This window comes from Paramisgurnus dabryanus, chromosome 8, assembly GCF_030506205.2.
Source record: "Paramisgurnus dabryanus chromosome 8, PD_genome_1.1, whole genome shotgun sequence".
Taxonomy (NCBI): Eukaryota; Metazoa; Chordata; class Actinopteri; order Cypriniformes; family Cobitidae; genus Paramisgurnus; species Paramisgurnus dabryanus.
In genome coordinates, this window is record NC_133344.1 from 26,803,185 (window position 1) to 26,825,926 (window position 22,742).

General features: G+C 35.7%; 1 protein-coding gene across 3 annotated transcripts; it reads left to right on the top strand.

The window, feature by feature from the left end:
- Positions 1–1,316: 1,316 nt before the first annotated feature.
- Positions 1,317–22,498, top strand: a2m2b (alpha-2-macroglobulin 2, member b). Of its 3 annotated transcripts, none has more exons than XM_065281274.1 (35): positions 1,317–1,474; positions 1,662–1,842; positions 1,963–2,113; positions 2,203–2,255; positions 2,675–2,695; positions 2,795–2,963; positions 3,058–3,139; positions 3,232–3,343; positions 3,444–3,561; positions 4,879–4,988; positions 6,654–6,821; positions 7,069–7,287; positions 7,364–7,576; positions 13,548–13,697; positions 13,782–13,943; positions 14,169–14,259; positions 14,353–14,532; positions 14,578–14,719; positions 14,829–15,054; positions 15,130–15,259; positions 15,345–15,466; positions 15,545–15,596; positions 15,985–16,068; positions 18,567–18,743; positions 18,823–18,901; positions 20,029–20,185; positions 20,299–20,373; positions 20,453–20,615; positions 20,711–20,904; positions 21,008–21,220; positions 21,333–21,454; positions 21,545–21,635; positions 21,743–21,811; positions 21,950–22,055; positions 22,139–22,498. In XM_065281274.1, exons 1-35 carry the CDS (start codon positions 1,398–1,400, stop codon positions 22,183–22,185), a joined length of 4,506 nt encoding a protein of 1,501 aa, XP_065137346.1. In that variant the 5' UTR covers positions 1,317–1,397; the 3' UTR covers positions 22,186–22,498. The 3 variants fall into 3 exon arrangements, with proteins under 3 accessions (XP_065137346.1, XP_065137345.1, XP_065137344.1); XM_065281273.1 differs by having other exon boundaries at positions 14,353–14,517; positions 14,548–14,719; XM_065281272.1 differs by having other exon boundaries at positions 14,353–14,719.
- The last annotated feature ends 244 nt before the right edge of the window (positions 22,499–22,742 follow it).

Genomic DNA, 22,742 nt, shown 5'->3' on the forward strand with positions numbered 1-22,742 from the left:
CTAAGTTAGCATTAGAAAACTTTAGTATGGTCCTGTAGATTAACAGAAAAGATTGACAGAAATATATCTATATATGAGCTTGTGTCCAGTTTTTTGTTTGGTGCAGTGAACAGATCTCTTGTCTTTTTAGGGTCAAAATAGCATTACATTTTAATTTGTTGTTGTGTTTGAGGGGTTTTTGTTTCATTTGCCATAATATGGTACATTTTGTTTGTCAGTATTGTTCTGGTTCAGAGCATTACTGATGAGTGTTATTAGATATTTTTACAAATGTAACTATATTAAACAGCAAAAAAATTTATATCTTAAAATTGGTGTTATTGTTTAGTTTGCAGCTTATTTCATGGATCGAACAAGGCTATTGTTTTAACATAAATTACCTTATCCGACATAATGGTCATATTAAAACGTGGCGGGCTGCACAAGATAAAGAGGAGGGCCACATGTGGCCCCTGGCCCTCCAGTTGCCCATCCCTGATTTAGGGATTTTTTTTAATTTACAATAAATGTACATTTAAATCTATTAAATCTATTTGATTGTTGGTTTTGATTGTTGGGTAAAGATAAGGGTTAGGCCGTTTGGGCCTTGGACTCAGCCTTTCAGAGGCATGTTGTCATGAATGTTCAAACGCTTGTAAATAGTAATTATTTGAGCTATATTACGTTATTTAAAATTATTTATTCTACCCGAATGGGTGGGATGTAGGTATTACATTTCATTTGAAGTGGTATTAAAAAGGTCTTAAAAAGCCTTGAATTTAGGTTTGACAATCCTGGGGGTACCCTGTATATCTAAAATGGCCAAAGTAGTTTCACTAGACTTTAAGATGTCAAATAAAGCTTTGGTGTCCCCAAAGTATGTTTGTGAAGTTTTAGCTCAAAATACTATATAGAAAACTTAACATGTTAAAATTGCCACTTTGTAGGTGTGAGCAAAAATGTGCAGTTTTTGGGTGTGTCATTTTAAATGCAAATGAGCGGATAGTGCAGATAAGGAGGCGTCAGAAGGGAATAATACCATCACAAGGGGAGCCAAAATTTATTGACCTATTTTTTTCCTATTTTTATGTTGCAGAGAATGGTTTACCAAAACTAAGTTACTAAGTTGTTTTTATAACACACTTTCTAGGTTGATAAGCACTGAAAAGTCAGATTTTCATGAAATGGCCCCTTTAAAATATTTTTTTGGTTAGTTAGAAGTGTTTTCACTCTATACCAAAAATTGTGCGTTTGCAGTTTTCACTAGACCTCTATGCAAACAAATATGCTCAACTGTTCAATCCCTTAAAAAAATAAAACTTACCAAGGTCATCTGTTCAGGCAAATAAAGGCGGTGTTTGGAAGAAGGTTTAGGGTTTGCAAGAGAGTTTGTTGTAAAGTTTCCATGATCCCTCATCATGGAATTTTCATTCCGAGGAATATTATTAACATGCGTTGTTATGTTGCTTTGCATTTGTCATGGGGTGTCAAAGCCGTAAGTTTAAAAAGCATTTTAATTAGCCTGTGTTATTTTACATTTGCTGTTGTGTGTGTTAAAGTGTACTCTTAAACCAATGTATAGACAATTTTTTGCTTTGCAAATTTGCTCTTCTGCACTTTGTATACTGTAAGGGTTCCTTGTAGCTACTTTTGCATTTTGCCAAACCATTTTGTCTTGGCAGGGTGTTTATGGTGACATTTCCTGCTGTTATAAAATCAGGCTCACAGGCTAAACTGTGTGTGAGCATTATGAAGCTGACTGAATCTGTTCTGCTCACCATTGATCTGGTTCACGAAAACCAGAACAAAACTCTTCTGCAAGTAGAAACTGTGAATGAACTCCATCGCTGCCATGATTTTCAGGTTTATTCGAATTACGTTACGAATTCTATCTACCCAATTTAAAAACAACAATGCTGTTGCATTAACTTGTTTAATTTTAACAATGTTTAGTTTTAATATACTGTGTATTTGTTTTAACAGGCTCCCATGCTTGACTCGGTGCAAGAGGTTAAAGTGATGGCTCAAGGGAAGAACACTCTTGTTACTGAAACCAGAAAAGTCAAGTTCATATCTGTTCAACCACTGACAATAATTGGAATGGATAAACGAATATATAACCCCGGACAAACAGGTAATTGAGGTCTTAATATGTCCATAAAAATGTTTTAATTCATGCATTGCGTTTTTACATTTCTCAGTGTTGCTTTTTATATTTTTTAGTCCATTTCAGAATTTTCACAATGGATACAGACTTTAAACCCATTGAGGAAAAAGTAGGTTGCTAAATTGTTGCCATACTGTACATAATTTCAATTCAATTTTATTTATATAGCGCTTTTCACAAAAGTCGATTGTTTCAAAGCAGGTTTACATAAATAGAAGTAGTGAAAAGCACAGAAAAACGACAGATAGCACAACAAAATACATGTTAGCATAAGCAGTTAAATTTGCTGCGGCTATGACTCAATATTATAAGCGAACGTATTACTAAAGTAACGTCTAGAAGAGGAAGCTAAGTAAATAATGTTGCACCGTGTGTAATTGTGGTCAAAAACGTATCGACCATGTGTAAACAAATATTTACATAGACATTTGAACCACAGTTGTCCTTAGACTTGGACCTCTGAGTAAACAGTTGTTTTGAAATGTGTATTTTACAAAACATCTAATGTTAACTATGTTACACCCACAGTACAAAATTGTCGCTGTACAGGTAAACAGTGATTTTTTTATATTTAACTAACCCTTTCACATACACCATTTGTGCTCAAGTAGTCATATGTTTTCTAACAATGCATACTTTCATAAACAGGACAATAGAGGAAACAGAATTAATCAGTGGATTAATGCCACAGCCACCCATGGCAAGATTGTGCAACTTTCTCATGTACTAAATCCAGAAGCTCCTGTTGGTTTTTATGAGTTGTCTGTTGAAACCGACAAAGCAACGTTTAAAGAACAGTTTCAGGTTAAACAGTATGGTAAGTATTATACTTTTAAGAGAAAGAGAGTCTTTGATTCAAATGGACCTATTTCGCCCCTAAATCCTTTAAATAATAATGCTTTATGGTTAAGTTTTGCCCAAGTTCGAGGTAATAATAAAACATCCTGAGACGGTAAGAGCAAATGAAGATTTAACGCTAGCAGTTTGTGGCCGGTGAGTGTGCGCCCAAATACAATGTTAAATAAACACACCACAAAGAAGGATCGGCATGCCAAAACATGGGAATTTTGTTTGTGTCTTAACAGATACACTCATGGACGGCCAATTCTGGGTAAAGTGGAAATGAGTCTCTGCTGTCCCAAACCTTACTATGCATCTCCATATAACTCTAGGTTTTGCATTGATAAGTTGGCTGTGGTAAGTGCGTCATTAAAAATAAAACTTTGTTTTCATTTATATTTATCAAATTACTATTTTTTGACTTGGGATCTAACAAATTTTGTTGATGTTTGCCTAGCTAAATGATACTGGCTGTGTGTCTCAGCTGTTCTCTATATTTGAAATTATAAAACATAGAGCACCTGAATATGTATCTAGCCTTGAATTCACAGCATCAGTAACCGAGGAGGGGACAGGTATGTAACAGACATGACAAAAAAACATGTTGTTGACTCATTTGATCATAATGAATATATTAAATAGGGAAAGGATGATTTTCCCCAAAATACTGTAAATTCTGACAGGTTGTTTGCAAAACTCCGGGAGATTTCTGGTTCTATCGTCCCAGTCAACAGGCTTTTTGACTGCAAACTCCTTAAATAAGATTTTGGGTTAACATAAGCCCAAGATGTTTTCACGTTTTGTTTAGCCACATAAAACATACCAGTATTACCCCTACAAGTGTCTTTATAGCACTTCAGACACGTCCCAATACCTCCCCTTCCCCTACATTTTTGCCTTAATCCTCACTTTTGCGCGTGCACGTGTAGGGGTAGGGCGTCCCATTACTTTAGGGAGCGATATGGAGTGCTATTTTCCCCTTAGAATCAACCCTCAAAATGCAGGACCAATGCAGGCTTAAAACGAAGTGGAAGATAAAATTACCCAGGATACCTTGCAAGCTCAGCGAGCTAGTCAAACTTTTCGACCAAGATGGCTGACGCCACTGGAAGAACAATTATATTTTCGCAAATAAGCATGTTAAAATTCTGGAAATTGTTGGAATATGTTAGTTTGAACACGAGTTTTGAGTTTGTGAAGTTTTGAACACTAATGTTGGAAAATATTTCACGGAGCTATCTGACGTAGTGTTGCGACCCATGTCTGATAAAAAACCTGGACATATCGATGACCCGGCCAATTGGTTTGCTCGTGTAGTCTGGTGTAAAATGTGTCTTATATTTTCGCTTTTGTGGCACTCTGCCTCTGCCATGGCGCTCCTGTTTCTAGATAGACTGATTAATTTGGTTCGGGCGAAGAGATAAAAGCCCGCCCACACTGACAATTGATTGGTTGATGTCCTGAAACAGGCCAATCAGGATGCTCTCTGTCTTACATGCGCTAAATGAGGCAAACACAGACGCAAGGTCTCCCTCTCTGCTGTGCAACGCTAAATTACATTCACATAGATTTTCGAAAAGAGAGTTGATAAATTTCCCGGGACAGGTAATTAAAAAGAAGGAAAATCCTGGGACAGGTGGCAACCCTAATCTGACAACGTCACCAGACTACTTCGAGAGAGTATGTCCATCATATATACATCTGATCTGGCAAATTTTGTCAATAGTAGTGCAATTTAGCAGCAATTTAGTGATTAAGGGGCCTTCAAATATTGTTGTGTGGCAACTAGGGGGCCTTGTAGTGAAAAGGGTTGGGAACCATTGATGTAATAAAAAAAATTTGGGGGTTGTGTGACAATTTCTTTTTCTGCCATTTCTTTGCATGTTCTACAGAAATCTCACTGATAAGAAGTTCAAGTGTGCCTTTATCTTATACGATTGGTAGAGTCATATTTGTTGATGAACCAGCATATATTAAAGATGGACATATTGTAAAGGGAAAGGTATAATTTTTTGAAATATGCATATTTGTGATAAAAAACTTTAACAGAATGCATTACAATTAACACATTATTAGATGCTCAAATTTGATTTGATTATTAAAGGGGGAGTGCACAATATTTGAAAAACGCGTCGGGCCGACTACCAAAATACACTTGTAGCCAATCAGCAGTAAGGGGCATGACTACTAAGTGACATCGTTGCGTGGGTTGCATATGTGCAGAGGTGGAAAGTAACGAATTACATTTACTCACGTTACTGTAATGAGTATTTTTTGTGTACTTGTACTTTTTTGAGTAGTTTTTAAAATCTGTACTTTTACTTTTACTTAAGTATGTTTTGTTTAAAGTATTGTACTTCGCTACATTTTAAATCATATCCATTACTGAGTAAAAAAATATTTAAAAAAGCAAGGTGATAAAGACGCGCAACGGATGATTTATTGATGGGCGGGGAAACGCGCAAAAAGAGCCATGGAGACGGACGAGACGGGTGCGCGCTAATGCCGACCCACCTCAATTCAATTCTTATGAAAGAAACCCCTGGTCATATTTAAGCGACCACTTTCCACTGAGGCAAAGCAATTGTTTCTTTCATCTGAAAGGTAGGATTCATGCTCTTTGAGTACGAAATTGCCGACCGGGTTTTTACCGGTCATTTGCACGACCCGTTTTTAATACCATGCGCATTATCTTCCGAGGTCTAGCAGCTTCGCGTCAAGTCAAACACAACTTCAGAATGTCCTCGAGAATGCGCAGGTCATTAGACATTGCAGAGAGAAAGAGAGAGGCAGTGAAAGAAGAATAAAGGTCTTGGACATCAGGTACCCAGGTCAGGGAGGCTAGAAGACAATAAACGTGTAAAGGATAAAAGTATATATCATGGCACTCATCTCATTATATGCTCATTTAAACTATAGTTTAATAAAATAATGTATGTTACCAGCAATACATCAATTACAACTTTATGGTGATTGTATTTACTAGCTGACCTCATATTATTTTTGCTTCAAAGTGCATAACTCATAAAAGTTTCTTAGTTTAAAAAGATTTTTATTAAGTTTTTGTTATTACACTTTAATTGTAAAGATTTTCCTACAATTAAAAACAACTAGTTTGAGATTTTTATTCCCTTGTCGTTTTCAAATTGTTCTAGAATCCTCCACCTCTCCCCGCTGTAAAAAAAAACAAACACTTTTATTCTGAGTAAAGTTAAAATTACTTATTTTTTACTTTTACTTGAGTAGATTTTAAGACCGGTAACTTTACTTTAACTTAAGTAAAATATTATTAAAGTAACTTTACTTTTACTTGAGTACGATATTTTATTACTATTTCCACCTCTGCGTATGTGTGAGGCGGGTCTATCAACAGAAGGTCTAGATTCTATTGGGGTAGGGGCGTGATTGTTAGGTGATTTCAAATGTCAACAATGGCTTTCAGAGATCACACACCCCGCCTTTAATGTTTTTGGAGGAAGTTTGAAATGTTCGTGTTTACAATCAATAAAATGAATTACAATTAATTTTACATGTTTACAATTAAGTAATATCAATTACTCATTCAAAGTCATTCAAAAATAACAGTGTGAACGTTACTATAGCTTTATTTTATACTAAAAGCTTTTATTTCTTATTTAGTTGATACAAGTCTGTTTTTTTTCTATAGGTTAAAGTTGAACTCTCCGATGGGACCCCAGTTACAAACTCTAAAGTCACAGTTTTTGCAAACAATTTTATTCGCACATCCACTTTCCCACTTACGACAGACATTAATGGGATGGCCAATTTCACAATTTATTTACTATCTTTTCAAATGACAACTTGTACAATATCGGTGAGCTTTTATTACCCATTCAAAACAACTTATGATATGTGACCCTGTTTGTGAACACTAGGCAAATTCTGAGATTGGGAGCATCAAAGTTTGTATTCAACTCAGTCAATGTTGAAAATATCAAGGTTATTCACATTATGTAGGATGATTTTATGTAGAAAACAGCAAATCTAAAAAAATCCATTGAACCATTAACTAGAACCAATTATTTCTGTATTTATTTTAATTTATTTCTGTGTTCTCCCAGGCAAGCGCTTCACCAGACAGTCTGTTTGGATTTATGTTTAATTTCGAAAATTCACAAAAAACTGTGCAACTGCAAGATCAATCTACAGCAAAAACAAGTCAATTGACAATAAAGGCCCTGCCAGAACCACTGAAGTGTGAGGTGGAGATATCAGTAACGGTCCAGTACACCTTTGCTGGAGAAACTATGAAAAGTGACTCTGTTACTATAGTATACCTGGTAGGTGCCTCTAAAAATTGATAGTATGCACAGATAAAGCTGTTATCTTCACCTTATTGTATTTTTGTTTTATCAGATTGTATCTAGAGGAGAGATAATCCATCATGGGCATAATAAAGTAACAGTATCAGACTCTGATGGGGTAGTGGAAGGAGAGGTTGCGTTTAGGGTGCATGTTCATCCCAAGATGGCACCTAAGATGGAGATTCTCACGTACTGCGTTCTGCCCAGTGAGACTGTACTCTCCACATCCAAAACATTTCAAACTGAGAAATGTCTGGAAAACAAGGTGTGCAAACAAAGTACATATGTAGAGTTATACTGAACAGTCATACTGAACAGAAGACTCTAGATTCTTTCTACCTTTTTATAGTTTGCACTGCAGCATCTTTTGCAAAAAAAAATCTGTTAAAGGCAGATAAAGATCACTACATAAGTACAGTCATGGCCAAAAAGTATTTGCAGTGACTGAAGCAAATTTTGCTTCTTAGGTCCGCACATGCTCGGTTTAAAAGAAATTTCCGTCCTCATGAAAAAGCAAAAACACACTATCAAGTGCTGTCAAGACCATGCCACACCAGCAGGCGACAGTATAACCCAAATCATAAAGCCACCTTGGCCAATCAGAAGCCTTCGTAAGGCAAAAACCCTGGTTTTACTGTCTACACGACAACACTGGCGTTTCTTAAAATCCTCACCCTGGCAGGGGTTTTCAAAAATATTCAGTTGTGGACGAACTGCCGAACCGTGTAAAAAAGTCACAGTTATAAAAATAGCCGTGCCCGTGTGGACTGTTGTGGTGTTCATCAGAGGCGTCATGCCCATTGAAACTGAGGGGGCACGTGCCAAATGGATTTTGCAAGCAACCTCAAAAATAAAAAAAAGCGTCCATTAATCTTTTAATCTGTTTAAAATTCCCAAATTATCAATTTTCTGCTGCATCCGTGTCGCTTTTCAGAGTTTTGATCGTGTACATTACTTTATTCTGGCGGCAGTCGGCGCAGCCGCAGACGTCATCGTCTGAGCGCGCTCACGAGCTTAGCTGTTGCTGCTCGACCTTATTAGCAGGGGCGGCGTTTGCGTATGGCAGTTGCCATACCCTAGCATTCAGACAAAACACCAGAAATCAACAGGCTATAATGATGCTCATTAAAGATAATTTAAAATATTTTCAGTAGAACATATCTAAACATTGGCACATCACTAATAAGTATCATTTACACGTGTGTTCGACTTCATGCTATGACACTGGAACCGACAAGCGGATGACATCAACGTGCCGCGACAGCGGTTTGAAATCAAACTCTTCCGATGATTCCTCGAGTCACCCTCGCGGTACTTTGACGTCATCAGCCTGTCGTTCTTACAGCGCAGCTTGAAGTCGAACACAATCTATAGTGGGGTTCGCGCTGCAGGAGGTCTCATGATGACCGCTGCTTTAACAATCTTTATTTTCGCAAGTAAAATCCTTTTTGTTTTAACATTTAAACAGACCCATGGTTCTCCCCCACACTCGCGCTTTGCATATTGCATACATTATTCCAGAAGTAAAATGATTTGCTCTGTGGATAAATAAATATGTTCTCTTCCACTGGGGATTGTAACGCAGCCGAAGTGAATTGTATTATTTTTTGCGCGCATTTTTGAATATGGCCACTTGTGGAATAAAAACTGCACGACGACAAAAGGTAAGACTTGTTTTTGCATTTAGCTCTGTTTTACTAAGAATTTTATTTAGTGTTGGATGTGTGCTCTATCACATCATTTAAAAGTCTTTATTGTGTGTTTATAAGTGGTTTTGGCGGTTGTAAGGGATGTCACAGTATGTTTTGTTTTGATATTATCTTGTTTTAGTTTATCTGTTGCTGGAGTTGTGCTTAGTTAAGAATTATTTGAAAAGCATTTTAAATAATCATGATTTCTATTGTTCTATTGTTGTTGTTTCATTTGTATTGCTTCCGTATTGTTGTCAGTAGTGTACATCCGTGCAGTCGTAGTATGCTTTTGTACAGGTTGGTGGAATATGTACACATATGTGGTTTTATAGATTAGTTATTTGAGAATGGCCTTCTTGTACGAAGATTTTTTGCCATACCATAGCCTAGGTTTTCGTGAAACGCCGCCACTGATTAGTAGAGATTTCTAGATTCATCTTCTTGGCACAACGCCAAAGTTCGCCAGAGTTCACGGGGGCGCGGAATCACACATGTTCACATATAAGGTCAAATTTAATGCAAAAATCCGTTCCTCTAATAATTGTATCTGAACATATTTTTTAAAATCATTATTGAACATTAAAATCAATCACGTGGCTATAGCTTATTGCATACATTAATTTCATAGGATAATGCAGTTGTGCAAAATGCATTAATGACAGAATTAAACAAGTCGTTAAACAAAACGTAAATAGAACACATGCCGTTTCAGATGTAAATATGATGCCAATATGTCATTAATCCGATTGAATAGTATTTGAAATGAAAGTTAGTCAACACTTTTATTTTGGAGGTTTTTGCACTATGGCAGGGGCGTTTAGAATGTTAGAAATGTAAGTGCCATGGAAAAGACTGAAAGCTCTATAGTATAATTCGTTTGATGTATGTGTATGCGCAAATTTCTGTGAGCTTTGCACACTGTGCCCCCTTAAAAAAATTGGTGCATGACGCCCCTGGTGTTCATTCACGTTGTTTCTAGATTGCTGTGATCAGACACATTTCAAATAATTGCAACTTTATTGGCCAGTGTGAACTTTTCACTCCACTAAATTTTATAACATCTACATTTTACATGAACTTTCTTATTAATAGTCAAGTTTTACTTTTAAATACTTTTCCTTGAGTAGATTGTTAATATAATTAAGTATTATATTTAATTAAAAAAATAGAGGAGTAAAATATGATGAATGTAGTGAAGTAAAAGAAAAACACTTTGATATAGTACAGATACTGGAAAAAAATTGTTGATTAGAGTTAAAACGTTATTTACACCTCTGAATAAAGGCTCTTTATGGGACAGACTAAAAATAAAAGTTCAAAAAAATGTTTTTATCAAATATTTTATGCATTGTCCGCACCCTGAAAAATTCAATCAGACCAAAAGAGGTCTATCAAAATTAGTTTTATTAAAGGTGCAAAAGAGGATGTTTTATACATTTTTGCAATATTACTTAAAACTGTCTTTACTAACTGATAAAAGGCTATTTATTAGGTGCACTGAAAGTACACTGTAAAAAAATCCATAGAAATTACAATGTTATTGCAGCTGGGTTTGCCGGTAATATACCGTAGATTTAAATTTATGTTATTTACTAGCAAGAGTTTGTTCAAAGTTAAATACATTTTAAATATTAACAAGTCTTTATCTTTACAGAATAAAACTGTAAAATATCAGCCTCATGTAAAGCATTCTGGGAACCAGAAATCATCATCAACCTTTTTCTGTTTTTGCTTCAGATTTTGTTTCCCAGAATGTTTTACTTGATGCTGTTTTTTTAGTTTTACTCTGTAAAGACAAAGACTTGTAAATGTTTAATGTTCATTTAACTTTGAACAAAATGTTGCCAGTAATAACATAAATTTAAATCTACGGTAAATTACCGGCAACTGCAATTTCTACGGATTTTTTTTTACAGTGTAATAATATTAATATACGTCATCTGTGCACAAGATAGGGCCTTAAAAACATCAGCCAATTGTTTACGCGATCATGAATTCATGAATCTTTGTTGTTAGTTTTGGTTGTTTTCATTGTTGTTCCCACTTTCCTACTTGAATTTGCACCATGAAGAGAAGAAACCCGAAGGAGGACATAAAAGAAAGACTTTTGTTTGAAGTCTCTGAGAAGAGGAGAAAATTGTCAGAAGAACATAATCTTAGCAGAGTCGTTCTTGGATAAACATTTCAACGCTGGAAAGCAATGAAGTAACAGAGAGGTGTCAAGACAGACGTGCAATCGCAAAAATTCTTCTTTCTTTGTGGAATAATTATTGTTGTACTGTTATTCAGGTATATCGACGTTGTTCTTGTACTGTAGTTGTAAGGCAGTGACCAGTCTGCTACATCCCTTACGAAAATTAACCATGGTTTTACTACAGTTAAAACCAAAAAACCATGGTTACTGTAGTAAAACCATGGTAACCACAAAATAACCATGGTTTTGACAACTATGGTTTTCAAAAACCATAGTTAAACCATGGTTAGTGTAGTAAAACCACAGTTTTGCTGATAGTAATCAATACACCAAAAAACATGGTTACTACACTTTTACCACAAAAAACCATGGTTAATTTTTGTAAGGGATGCTAGTTGAAATGGGAGTAGCGTTGACTGAGCTAACGTTACGTCTTATGTGTTTGATCATTTCACATAATGAATCCACTGATGCGACACAGCATATGCCGGTGGTAAACAAACACTTGTGTTCCAGTACTCGTGCACGAGTTGTTCCCTAGAAATGAGCTGTGAAGGAAGGTGGGGGGCTGTTCTTACGCATGCGCTCCAAAAACATCCTCTTTTGCGCCTTTAATCATATGCAAAAGTGACAACAGTGCAAAGTGTCTAAAAACAGACCAGAGAGGCTCTAATATAGAGAGCAGACGTTTCAGCCCATGCTTTCTTCAGGGCTCATGAAGTAACAAAGAAGATTAATATATGCACAAATGCAAATTGTAGGCAGCTTATCTAAATTAATAATTGATAATTGTTATTGTTACAAAAAAAACATGTATGATTAATCTCTTCATTTAATCCTATCTGAGTTAATGATTTTAACCTAATAATCCAAAAGGCTTTTCTAATCCAATATTTTATTGACATTTAAAATGTAATAAAACAGAAGTCACTGTAGAAAATGATGTCAAATCAACATATATTTTAGGTTCTATATATTTTATGTATTTTATATAAAATAGTGCTACCAACCAACAGGACTATGGACAAAGAGTATAGAAGAACAAGAGGGGAAACTCTCATTCGTTTTTGGCAACAGTCACTAGGTGGCGCTTCAGTAGCGCGGCCACCATTTTGGAATGAAATTCTCACAGCCAATTCATTCTCAGCGAATCTCACAGCCAAATCAAAAGCGCAATAGAAAGTTTCTTAAATTAAAATTTTGTTCACTTGCTACACCTATCTGCTGTATTGTCTTGTATGTATGTGTTGTGTTGTTGTTGTTATCAGCTGTAGAATCAAATCATAGATACACATTTGAGGTAGTTTTTTCTTGCTTTATTATGTAACGTTAATTTTATGCTACTTTACACATTTACTACTATTTTTAGTTACAAACTCCACTATGTATGAAATATATTTTGTACATATTAATCCCCTGGATCCCGCTACAAACATTATAATTATAGAACATGATGCATTGTTCTGTCTGTTATCCTATAATTGCCACTTTTTGACAGTGGCTGTTTTTTTACTTAATCCATTTCGAGCAATTCAGATGTATATGTGTGTATATGTGTATGTATATGGAGCCAAAATATTATGTGTGGATGAGTTTATGTCGGTATGTTTGTATGTAAAGTTAGCCTATATAAAAGTGGAAGACTTGTCTAAATATCTGAAAATAAGTTGTAAAAAGGGATAAATGATCACTGGTCTGATCGTATGTTATTCTGTGTTATCATCATTTAGTTTGAATTTGATCTTTTAATGTACAAAGTAGCTGATATTGCCATCACTTCTAGTTGACTCCCAATTCGCTTTCATTCCAAAATGGCAGATTTGTGGGGCTGCTGCTGGGCGCTGGTGTTGCAATGTAACGTTCTATTGAGTTTCCTCTCTTGTACTTCTATACTCTTTGCTATGGATCATTAAAGTTACAGATTCTTTTGTCATTAATTTGCTATAGGGGGACGTGAATGGGTGCACACTACAGAAGGTAGTTCAAAATCTGTTTGTGTGGTGTGCTGTTCGTTCATCATCATGGTACACCACTAACACACTATTGGAGAAAAACGGTTAAACCTAGGATTTTTTATCCTCATGTTTGTGGTCTATCACATTTAGAAAATCTTATAAGCTGTAAAAAATCTTTTCACAAGTCAAAATCTAAAATAGGTTGAATTGACTTGCAAGTTGCTTTAACTTCATGTTGCATTGTTTTTGTTTTTTTACAGTGTTTGACACTAGTTTCTGACCTACCCTGTTATTTTTTGTTTTGTTTTGTTGCCTTTAAATATTTTGGATTTTTACAAATATTTGAAAAGATATTTAAAGTTAAAATTTGCACTATTGCTTCATTGTGTGCTGCAGGTGTCTCTTCAGTTTTCTCCTGCTACAGCAGTTCCAGGTGAAGCAAACACAATACAGCTGTCAGCTCAGCCTGGTTCACTGTGTGGCCTCACTGGTGTAGATCAAAGTGTTAACATCTTGGAGAAAAATAAACATCTAAACGTTGACAAAGTAATCTGCTTTCCAGTAATGTTTTAAAGCTTTTAGCCTTTAAAAATTTTAGGATTCTTAGACTAAATGTTTTAACCTCTTTAGATCTTCAGCATGCTTCCACACCGGTTTTTTTCATATGAAATTGAAGATCCAGTTGAATGTTTTAAAATCCGATTCAAAAGAAGTACTATGCCAAGTATATACCCTCCCATCTACCCTTCTACATCAGGGAATACATTAGATTCTGTCTATGAGTCTTTCAAGGTGAGTACAAAAAACAATATGTTTGTTGTATGAGGAAGCCTATGTGTTTGGACTTTTAAGTCTTATCGTGACTAATTTGGTCCAAACGTCCAAAGCTTCAGGTCTAAACTTACTGGTCTTATGAACAATGAATTGGCTAAAAAAACTAAGTTCTTACTGAACTATGAATTTGAAGCTTTGTTTTGTTGTTGTTTTTAACATTTTTTCCAATTTGACCTGCATAAGAACATGGGATTGAAGGTGGCAACAAATTTGATTGTCAGAACACCACCTTGTGTTAAACTCAGAGATGTATTTTATCAAAGAGTATTTGGTGGTAAGGCATCAATTTACTATTAACCTTCTCCATGTTTCCATCTATATGATCTCGAAAATATACCACTATGGTAAGTTGTCTGTTAAATTTCAGACTATCATCCTATGCGGTTCCCTGGGTCAGTGTATCCTCATGTATATGCACAACTACCAGGTGTTGGAGCAGGACTTGGAGCAGGAGGAGTTGGAGGAGTAGGACCTGGACAACCATTTGCAGGTGGAGTTGGACTACCAGGTGGGGCAGGAGGTGGTGTAGCAGGTTATGGACCAGGAGGTTATGGACCAGGAGGTTATGGACCAGGAGTTTATGGACCAGGAGGTTATGGACCAGGAGATTATGGACCAGGAGGTTATGGACCAGGAGGTTATGTACCAGGAGTTCTAAATGTTGTAGCTCCACCTATAGAAACGATTCGCACATTTTTCCCTGAAACTTGGATCTGGGATCTTGTTGAGGTTGGGTGAGTGTGTGCTGGTTGTGATTCTCTTTTGCATTCACCTAATACTAAATGAGACACTAAAAAGTGTTTCATAAATGCAGTTAAGCAATACAAATGTTTTTCTTCACAGAGACTCTGGATCAACACAGGTTCCTGTCAAGGTTCCTGACACCATCACCACCTGGGAGACGGATGCCTTCTGTCTGTCCTCCAAAGGTTTGGGTTTGGCTCCTCCTGCTCAGCTGACAGTTTTCCAGCCCTTCTTCCTGGAGCTTTCTCTGCCTTACTCCATCATCCGTGGGGAGATCTTTGAACTGAAGGCCACCGTCTTCAACTATCTGTCCAAATGTATCATGGTGAGATTTCTGTGAACATCTTCTCATATTTCTGTCATATCAAATCTGAAGTAATCCTTCATCTTTCATGGACAGGTTAAAGTAACTCCAGCTCCATCTTCAGACTTCACTCTTAAAGCCTCCTCTGATGATGACCAGTATTCATCCTGTCTGTGTGCTAATGGAAGAAAAACCTTTAAATGGATTCTCACTCCTTCTGTTCTTGGTCAGTTTGTTTAATCTGAATCAGTGTCTTGTGTTTTTGTAAGTATTTCATCAGTGGAGATGATCATGAGTTGTTTGTTTTGTAGGAGTGTTGAATATAACAGTGAGTGCAGAGGCAGAGCAGTCACAGACTGTGTGTGACAATGAGATTGTGAGCGTGCCAGAGAGAGGACGCATTGACACGGTCACACAAAGCTTGCGTGTTAATGTGGGTTAAAATGAGATCAAAAGCAGTTATACAAGAGAACATGAAAATTTTGCTAACATTATAATGTGTGTTTCACAGGCTGAAGGAATCGAAAAGACTGAAAGCCATAGCTGGTTGCTTTGTCCTAAGGGTTAGTGCACGTTGATGTTCAAATCCATTTAACAGAACCCCAAAAGATTAATCTTATTAGCATTGCAAGATGTACAAAATGTTTTTTATCAATTCCTTAAAAGAAAAACACCACAGTTCTTCAAAATTTTACTATGTTCTTACCTCAACTTAGACAAAATTAATACATACCTATTTTTATTCAATTCGTGCACTTAATCTTTGAACAGCACGTCAAACTATTAAGTGCAGGCATTGAAAAAAGATAGGTATGTATTAGTTAATCTCAGTTGAGAACATAGTAAAATATTGAAAAACGGTGGTGTTTTCATTGAACACTTTGAGATGGTTGGCTATAACATTTCAGTGTGATTCAAATTACAGAAGTTGTGTTTTTCATTCGTCTACAGGGCAAAATCTCTTAGCAGAAGTAGAGCTGGCATTTCCCAAAAATGTGATTGAAGGATCTGCAAGATCTACTGTTTCAGTCCTGGGTAAGAAAATTCATAGCATAATAGTACGTTTTCCAATCAAATATGATTAAATCAACAGCGTTGACAATTTTAAAATGCTTCTTTCAAATATTTCAAACAAATAACACACTTTTCCAAGACCAAATAATCAAAATTTTGCATCCACATAATTTTAAGGTGTACCCAGGTGAAAAGAAGTACACTTTCATAATGTATTTGAAGTGCAATATTTTTACATACTAATTTTGTACTTAATATACTACAAAGTCTTCTTTGGTACTTCTCAAGATAATCTTAAAAACATCTAATTGTACTTCTCCATGCTATTCTGAGACACCATAAATATGAACTAAAATGTACTTCTAACCTTCTATCTTTGTATAAAAAAATTTAGTTACCACTTGTAGTAAACTTGAATCCATCTTTTTTATATTTTAGCACATTTTAATTCATATTTGTCTAAAAAAATAGCATAGATAAATACACTCAGATGTTCTTAAAATCTTAAGTAAGTGCTATAGAAGAATTTGCAGTATAATAAGTTCAAAATTATAGCACGAAAATAAAGCATTTTAACTCTTTCCCGCCATTGACGAGTTATCTCGTCAATTAAGAGAACATATTTCCCTGACAAGTTTTTTCAGTAATCTGTAATTCTGCTATTATCCACTCTTACACTCTAAAAATGGCTGGGTTATTTTTGACCCATAATGGGTAAATATTGGACAGAACATGTGCTGGGTTAAAAATGTACCCAATGGGTTAAAAATGTACCCAATGGGTTAAAAATGTACCCAATTTTTAACCCAGCACGTGTTCTGTCCAATATTTACCCATTATGGGTCAAAAATAACCCATACATTTTTAGAGTGTACCAAATTTATAAAAAACTGAAGCAAAAACTTATTTAAAGGAGACATATCATGCTAAATCCACTTTCTTGGCTCTTAAATGCATTTTGTTGTATATTTGTAGTGTTTATAAGTACATAAAAGTTGAAATTAGTCTCTTCAGGTGCTTTGTTGATATCTTTATATTCTGTTTTGGTCATATTTTCCAACCGGTTCTGATTTTTCTATTATCTATTACGTTTTTTGAACAATTACGTCACAGTATTTGCAGCGGAACTGCTAAATAAGGACATTGACTTCCAGCCCAACACTACGAGCAATCCGCCATTTTATATTTCTCGATGCGATATTGTAGTCCAAGCTCAAGGATGCAGAAGTTACGAGAGCGTAAGAAATGTACTCACATCTGTGGGTAAAGTCATTTTTGTGTGCCCGAGGCACTTTAAGGATAACTACTTCACCAATCTCCGCCAGTATAAAGAAGGATTTGCCGATAGACTTCGTCTGATTGAGGGGTCAATTACTTCTTTCTTTGGAGACGACGAGCAGAGCACTTCGGTAAGCAGTTTATAACTTAAAGTAAAAAAGTAAAGTACACGGTGGTCATGGTTTAGCAGTGCTGTTTCTCACTCCGAAGGCTGCAGCCTGCGGAGATCGCTTTTGGGCATCAAGCCTGGTTTAAGTTAACTGAGCATCACATTTGCAAGTCATGAGCATATTACAACAACTTACGATTAACTAAGAATAATAGTAAACTTTATAATTGTTAATATTCTGAAATAAGACCGTCTTGATGACGTATGCAGCCTAGATATGCGACCTCTGGAGGCTGCAGCCTCACACCATTGCGATACCTCAATATGAAGACGTTGTTCTGCAGGTTCGTCGTCTTCATTTTCCTCTCAGTCCGTTTCCGACTCTGGCGCGAACATATAAGGCTGGATGAACAAGTCTTCCGTTGTTGACATTTTGTGAATAACGAGTAAATAAAAAGTTTCTGTGCAGCTAGATAATCGTATCTCTGCTATAAAACTACAAAAATGGCCGAACGGGGTGGAGTTTAACCGAGTGTCACCTCTGCAACCTGGAGAGGGGGCAGGGTATGACGTGCATTTAAAAAGACAGTACCAAAACGAGTTGCTCTCAGATGCACATCAGAAAAGGGGTAGAAAGGGGGCCTGTGGGGCTATAATAATGAGGAATTCAGACCCAAGCATTGCAGTTTCGCTTTACATAGACCACAAATAGATGATTTATATGTAAAAAGGACAGATTTAAAAGCATGATATGTCTGCTTTAACAACATTTTAAACTCTGTGTATGTTTTGATCATCGCTCTAAATCTGATCTCTAACAAAATATTTTTACAAAAATGCAATTATTTGCTCAAAATTTGGTATTTTTGAAGAAACCTATACCCATATTAAAGAGGTTATAAAAAGAGAACCAATGAAGATAGGATGAAATGTTTTTTCCTGTTTTGTTTGTTTGTTTAAAAGCAGAGGATCTGTTCTTTCATTTGATATATTTGTATGTTTATATATTTATAGAACAATTTTACACAAAAGGCTAAACTGACACTTTAGTTAAGATAATTGGCATCTCTTGAGCAATAAAATGGCAACTTCTGAGCATAACATTTAATTGTTGTTGTTTTTCCTCTTGTAGGAGACATATTGGGTCGGGCACTGCAGAATCTTCATGGATTATTACGAATGCCGTACGGCTGTGGAGAACAAAACATTGCTGTTCTGTCTCCCAATATTTACATTTTACAGTATCTTGAAAACACACAGCAACTCACTTCAGCCATCAGAGAGCGCGCCATTGGCTTTCTTAAGAATGGTAAAGAAGGGTTTACTGTTTGGATGCATTTTGTAAGTAAATATTTTATTGCATCATCTCAAAACCAAATATTGAACAGGTTATCAGAGGCAACTGAACTATGAAAACTCAGAAGATGGGTCATATACAACCTTTGGTCATGGAGAAGGAAATACATGGTATGAATATATTAATACATGCATGTCTACTACATTACAGCTGTCCGTTATAAACAGCTATGAACCAGAGTCGTATAATAATAAGAGTTACGACACTCACATAGACGTCCGTTGTAAGAATGGAATGCGGAAGTAACAGCGTTTCATGTAGTGACCGGTAGTGACGCATAGTTCCAAACGCAGCACTGAAGCCCATTCATTTCAATGGCACCTGCTGGTAAATCGATGAAATGACCGTTTCTCTTTACATTTTCGGACATTTCATTAATATAGTCAACAGTGATATTTTATGAACTCTGCTGTAGGTAATGATTATCGTTAATAATAACTAGTAAAATTTTTATATTTTAATGAGTTGTGTATAATGTGTGAATAATATAGATTTAATGGTTTAATATTTTATTACTGGTGGCCATCTTCTTTATACTTATCTTTTTTATATATTACGAGTAACACTAGGGGGCAACAGCGACAAGCTGAATGCCTTATAAGAAAGTCACACTGCTTCACAATGCTGCTATGTGTTTCATGTGTTTGGTAAGTAATACGAGTGATGTATCCTCGAAAATCATGTATGATTATATTAACATTTAATGTGAATTTAAAATATGAATTTAGTGTGTTTCTGTTATGCTTCACTGTTACAAATAACCGCTGGCGATCTTTTTTGTGATTTTAATATAGTAAAAGTGTAGGAATTATGTTTTTAGCAGATTGATAGCCATTTATATAGCCATATTTTGCTACAAAAATAAAAGATAAACTGTGTAGTTGGTATAGATAACCACAGTTATCTTTGGGTCACAATTAACGGTTTATCTTTATTAACTGATTTACTGTATTTCCATCACTCCCTAGTAAAAAAAAAGCGTTATAAACATAGTAAGTATAGTGATCAATTCCCATTACAAGCTAATATTTACCTAAAATAGCTGAAAACCTATGCAAACAGATTGACAGCCCTGCTTGGTTTGGAACTGTAGAACGTTACATGAATCACGTGACCGCGCGGCGGCGAGATCAAAGCGTTTCGTAACTCTGTTATTATACGACTCTGCTATGAACATTAACTCAAATCAGATGCAGATTGGCAAAAATAACATGACAAATCTAAATGCAACTAACAGGCTGACCGCTTTTGTGCTGAGGACGTTTGGAAAAGCGCAGCGTTACATCTTTATTGACCCCCAAAAAATTCAGACTTCAAAGCAATGGTTGATGCGTCACCAACAAACAGGTGGCTGTTTTGAGAGCAAAGGGAAACTCTTTAATAACAGAATGAAGGTACAGATGTAAATAACACGATTATAAATATGTATAAAGGATTAGACTCTACACGTTGAAATATAAACAACAAACTAAATGTATTTATTATCTTTGCTATATGTGCAATATAGGGGGGTGTAAGTGACAGTGTGACCATTTCTGCCTATATAACTGCATCACTGCTCGAACTGAACACATCTATTACGGTCAGTAGGGTAAACGTGTTTTAAAGAGCAAGCGGTGCTGTGGTATAAAGCCCTAATCTCACTCCGCTTTCTGTTGTAGGATCCTGTTGTGAGTAAAAGCTTGATGTGTTTGAAGAGATTTGCTGGTCATAACAACAACACATACACCACAGCTTTGCTCGCTTATACATTTAGTCTGGCAGGAGAAAGATCATTTCGAGATTATCTTTTGAGGAAGTTATCAGACATTGGGATTTCAGAAGGTAAGATATTTGGTATGGTCTGCTTGTAATTCTCTGCATTTCTTCAGATCAAAGGCTTATTCGTGTTCTCATAACTTCTTTAAATCTCTTAAAAGGGTCTCAGCTTCATTGGTCTCAGTCAGGATCTGTTGATGATTCTGGTTCTCTGTCAGTGGAGATCAGCTCATATGTTCTGCTAGCTGTTCTCACTTCAGATTCAGTCACTACAGTTGAGCTGGGTTATGCTAACAGGATCGTCAGCTGGCTTGTCAAGCAGCAGAACGCCTATGGAGGATTCTCCTCTACACAGGTTAATCATACTAATGAAAATGAAGTAATCTTAGTGAACATCTGTGTTTATTTAATAACCCAGAATGCATTTCCATGTTGTAATGATGCTGTGATGTTATCAGGACACAGTTGTGGCTCTTCAGGCTTTGTCTTTGTACGCCACCAAAGTCTTCAGCTCTGATGGTTTCAGTACAGTGACGGTTCAGTCAGCAGGAGACTCTCACAACTTTGATGTGAATCAGGACAACAAGTTACTGTATCAGGAGAAGAAACTGACCAATGTTCCTGGCAAATACAGTATTGAAGTGAAAGGCTCGGCCTGTGTGTCTGTGCAGGTCTGTCAAGTTTCCTAAAGCAGATTTAATAATGACTTAAAACAGATTGAGACTTTTATTCAATTAGGAGTTATTTATACCTTTTGTGATTTTTTTTTCCATTTTATTTCAGATTTCTCTTTTCTACAATATCCCCACCCCTTCTATACCAAATACATTTAACATCTCTGCTAAGACTGAGGGAGTGTGTGAGAAATCTAACGGACAAATTCTGGATGTCATGTTAAACATTGAGTAAGAATAGGATTTGATTCACATTTATATGCTTTTCCTTTTTAATGTACTTATTGATGATGCTGGACTTTTTGTTTATGTTCTGGGCAGATATTCTGGGTCACAACCCAGTACCAACATGGTCATTGTGAATGTCAAACTTTTGTCCGGTTTCATAGCAGAAACTCTTTCACTACATTGGGTAAGATACTTGAAGTCTCAGTGAAAGTTATCACTGTGCCTTCAATCCAACATGTCCATAATTTTTTTTTTATTATGCATTAAACAAACAATTATATTTTTTCACAGCTAAAGACTGCAGAACTTGTGAGTCGTGTTGAATCAAAAGACGACCATGTCATCATGTATCTACAAGAGGTTTGAATGATAACATACAGTAGATGGTCTGTAATGATAATAAAGACTATAAGCATTGACAACAAAATTGGTTCTGCATCATGGCATTGATAAACTTATATTAAACGTTGACTTTTTATTTTATTACTTTTTTTACAGGTTCAACATAACAGACCTGTTTTTTACACATTACGTATTAAACAAATAGTTGAAGTAGAGAACCTAAAGCCAGCAGTGATACAAGTCTATGATTACTACCAGACCAGTAAGACAATAAACAATTATTCATTTACATTATGCACATTCAACAAGTCTTGGCACCTATAGTGTTTTTTATCTTGTTTCCAGGTGACCGGTTTGAAAAGGAATATTTCAATCACTGCCTAAATAGCTGAAGATGAAACATCAACTATTTTCTCGTGCTCTACGCTTCTGTTTATTTTTCTTTCTGTACTTTTAAGAATTATAGTCATGCTTGCAATTCTTAGATTGTAGTGGCACTATCTATTACAGTGCAATTCATGAATGTGTGCAATTGTTGCAAAATGCTCTGTAAAAGTAGCATTCATTTCCAATAAAAACGACTCGCACTTAGAAATTCATTTCTAATGTCAAATAACTTGCTAAAATATTACATTATAATTAGTGGAGGGCAAAGATTAATTGTAATTTACCCCATACAAAATAAAAGTACATTTGTGCATTAAATATGTGTGTTTTGTGTTTAATTATTATGTATATTTAAACACCAACACACGTATACATTTATTATTAATTTGTAAATAAATAAATAAATAAATAATATTTATTTATATACAATATAGAATATATAAAAATATAAATAAATATATATACACATCTAAATGTTTCTTTAATACATACATGTGTGTTTGTATAGACCGTTTCAGCAGTAACAATATAAACAAGCGGCTGTCACGGTCCGCACGTAACT

Bases quoted from the DNA above. Each gene is read 5' to 3' on its own strand.
- a2m2b (XM_065281272.1), top strand. From the start codon at position 1,398: ATGGAATTTTCATTCCGAGGAATATTATTAACATGCGTTGTTATGTTG. The intron at 1,475-1,661 runs GTAAGTTTAAAA...TTGTCTTGGCAG, and splicing joins TGTCATGGGGTGTCAAAGCC to GGTGTTTATGGTGACATTTC. The intron at 2,964-3,057 runs GTAAGTATTATA...TTTATGGTTAAG, and splicing joins GTTTCAGGTTAAACAGTATG to TTTTGCCCAAGTTCGAGGTA.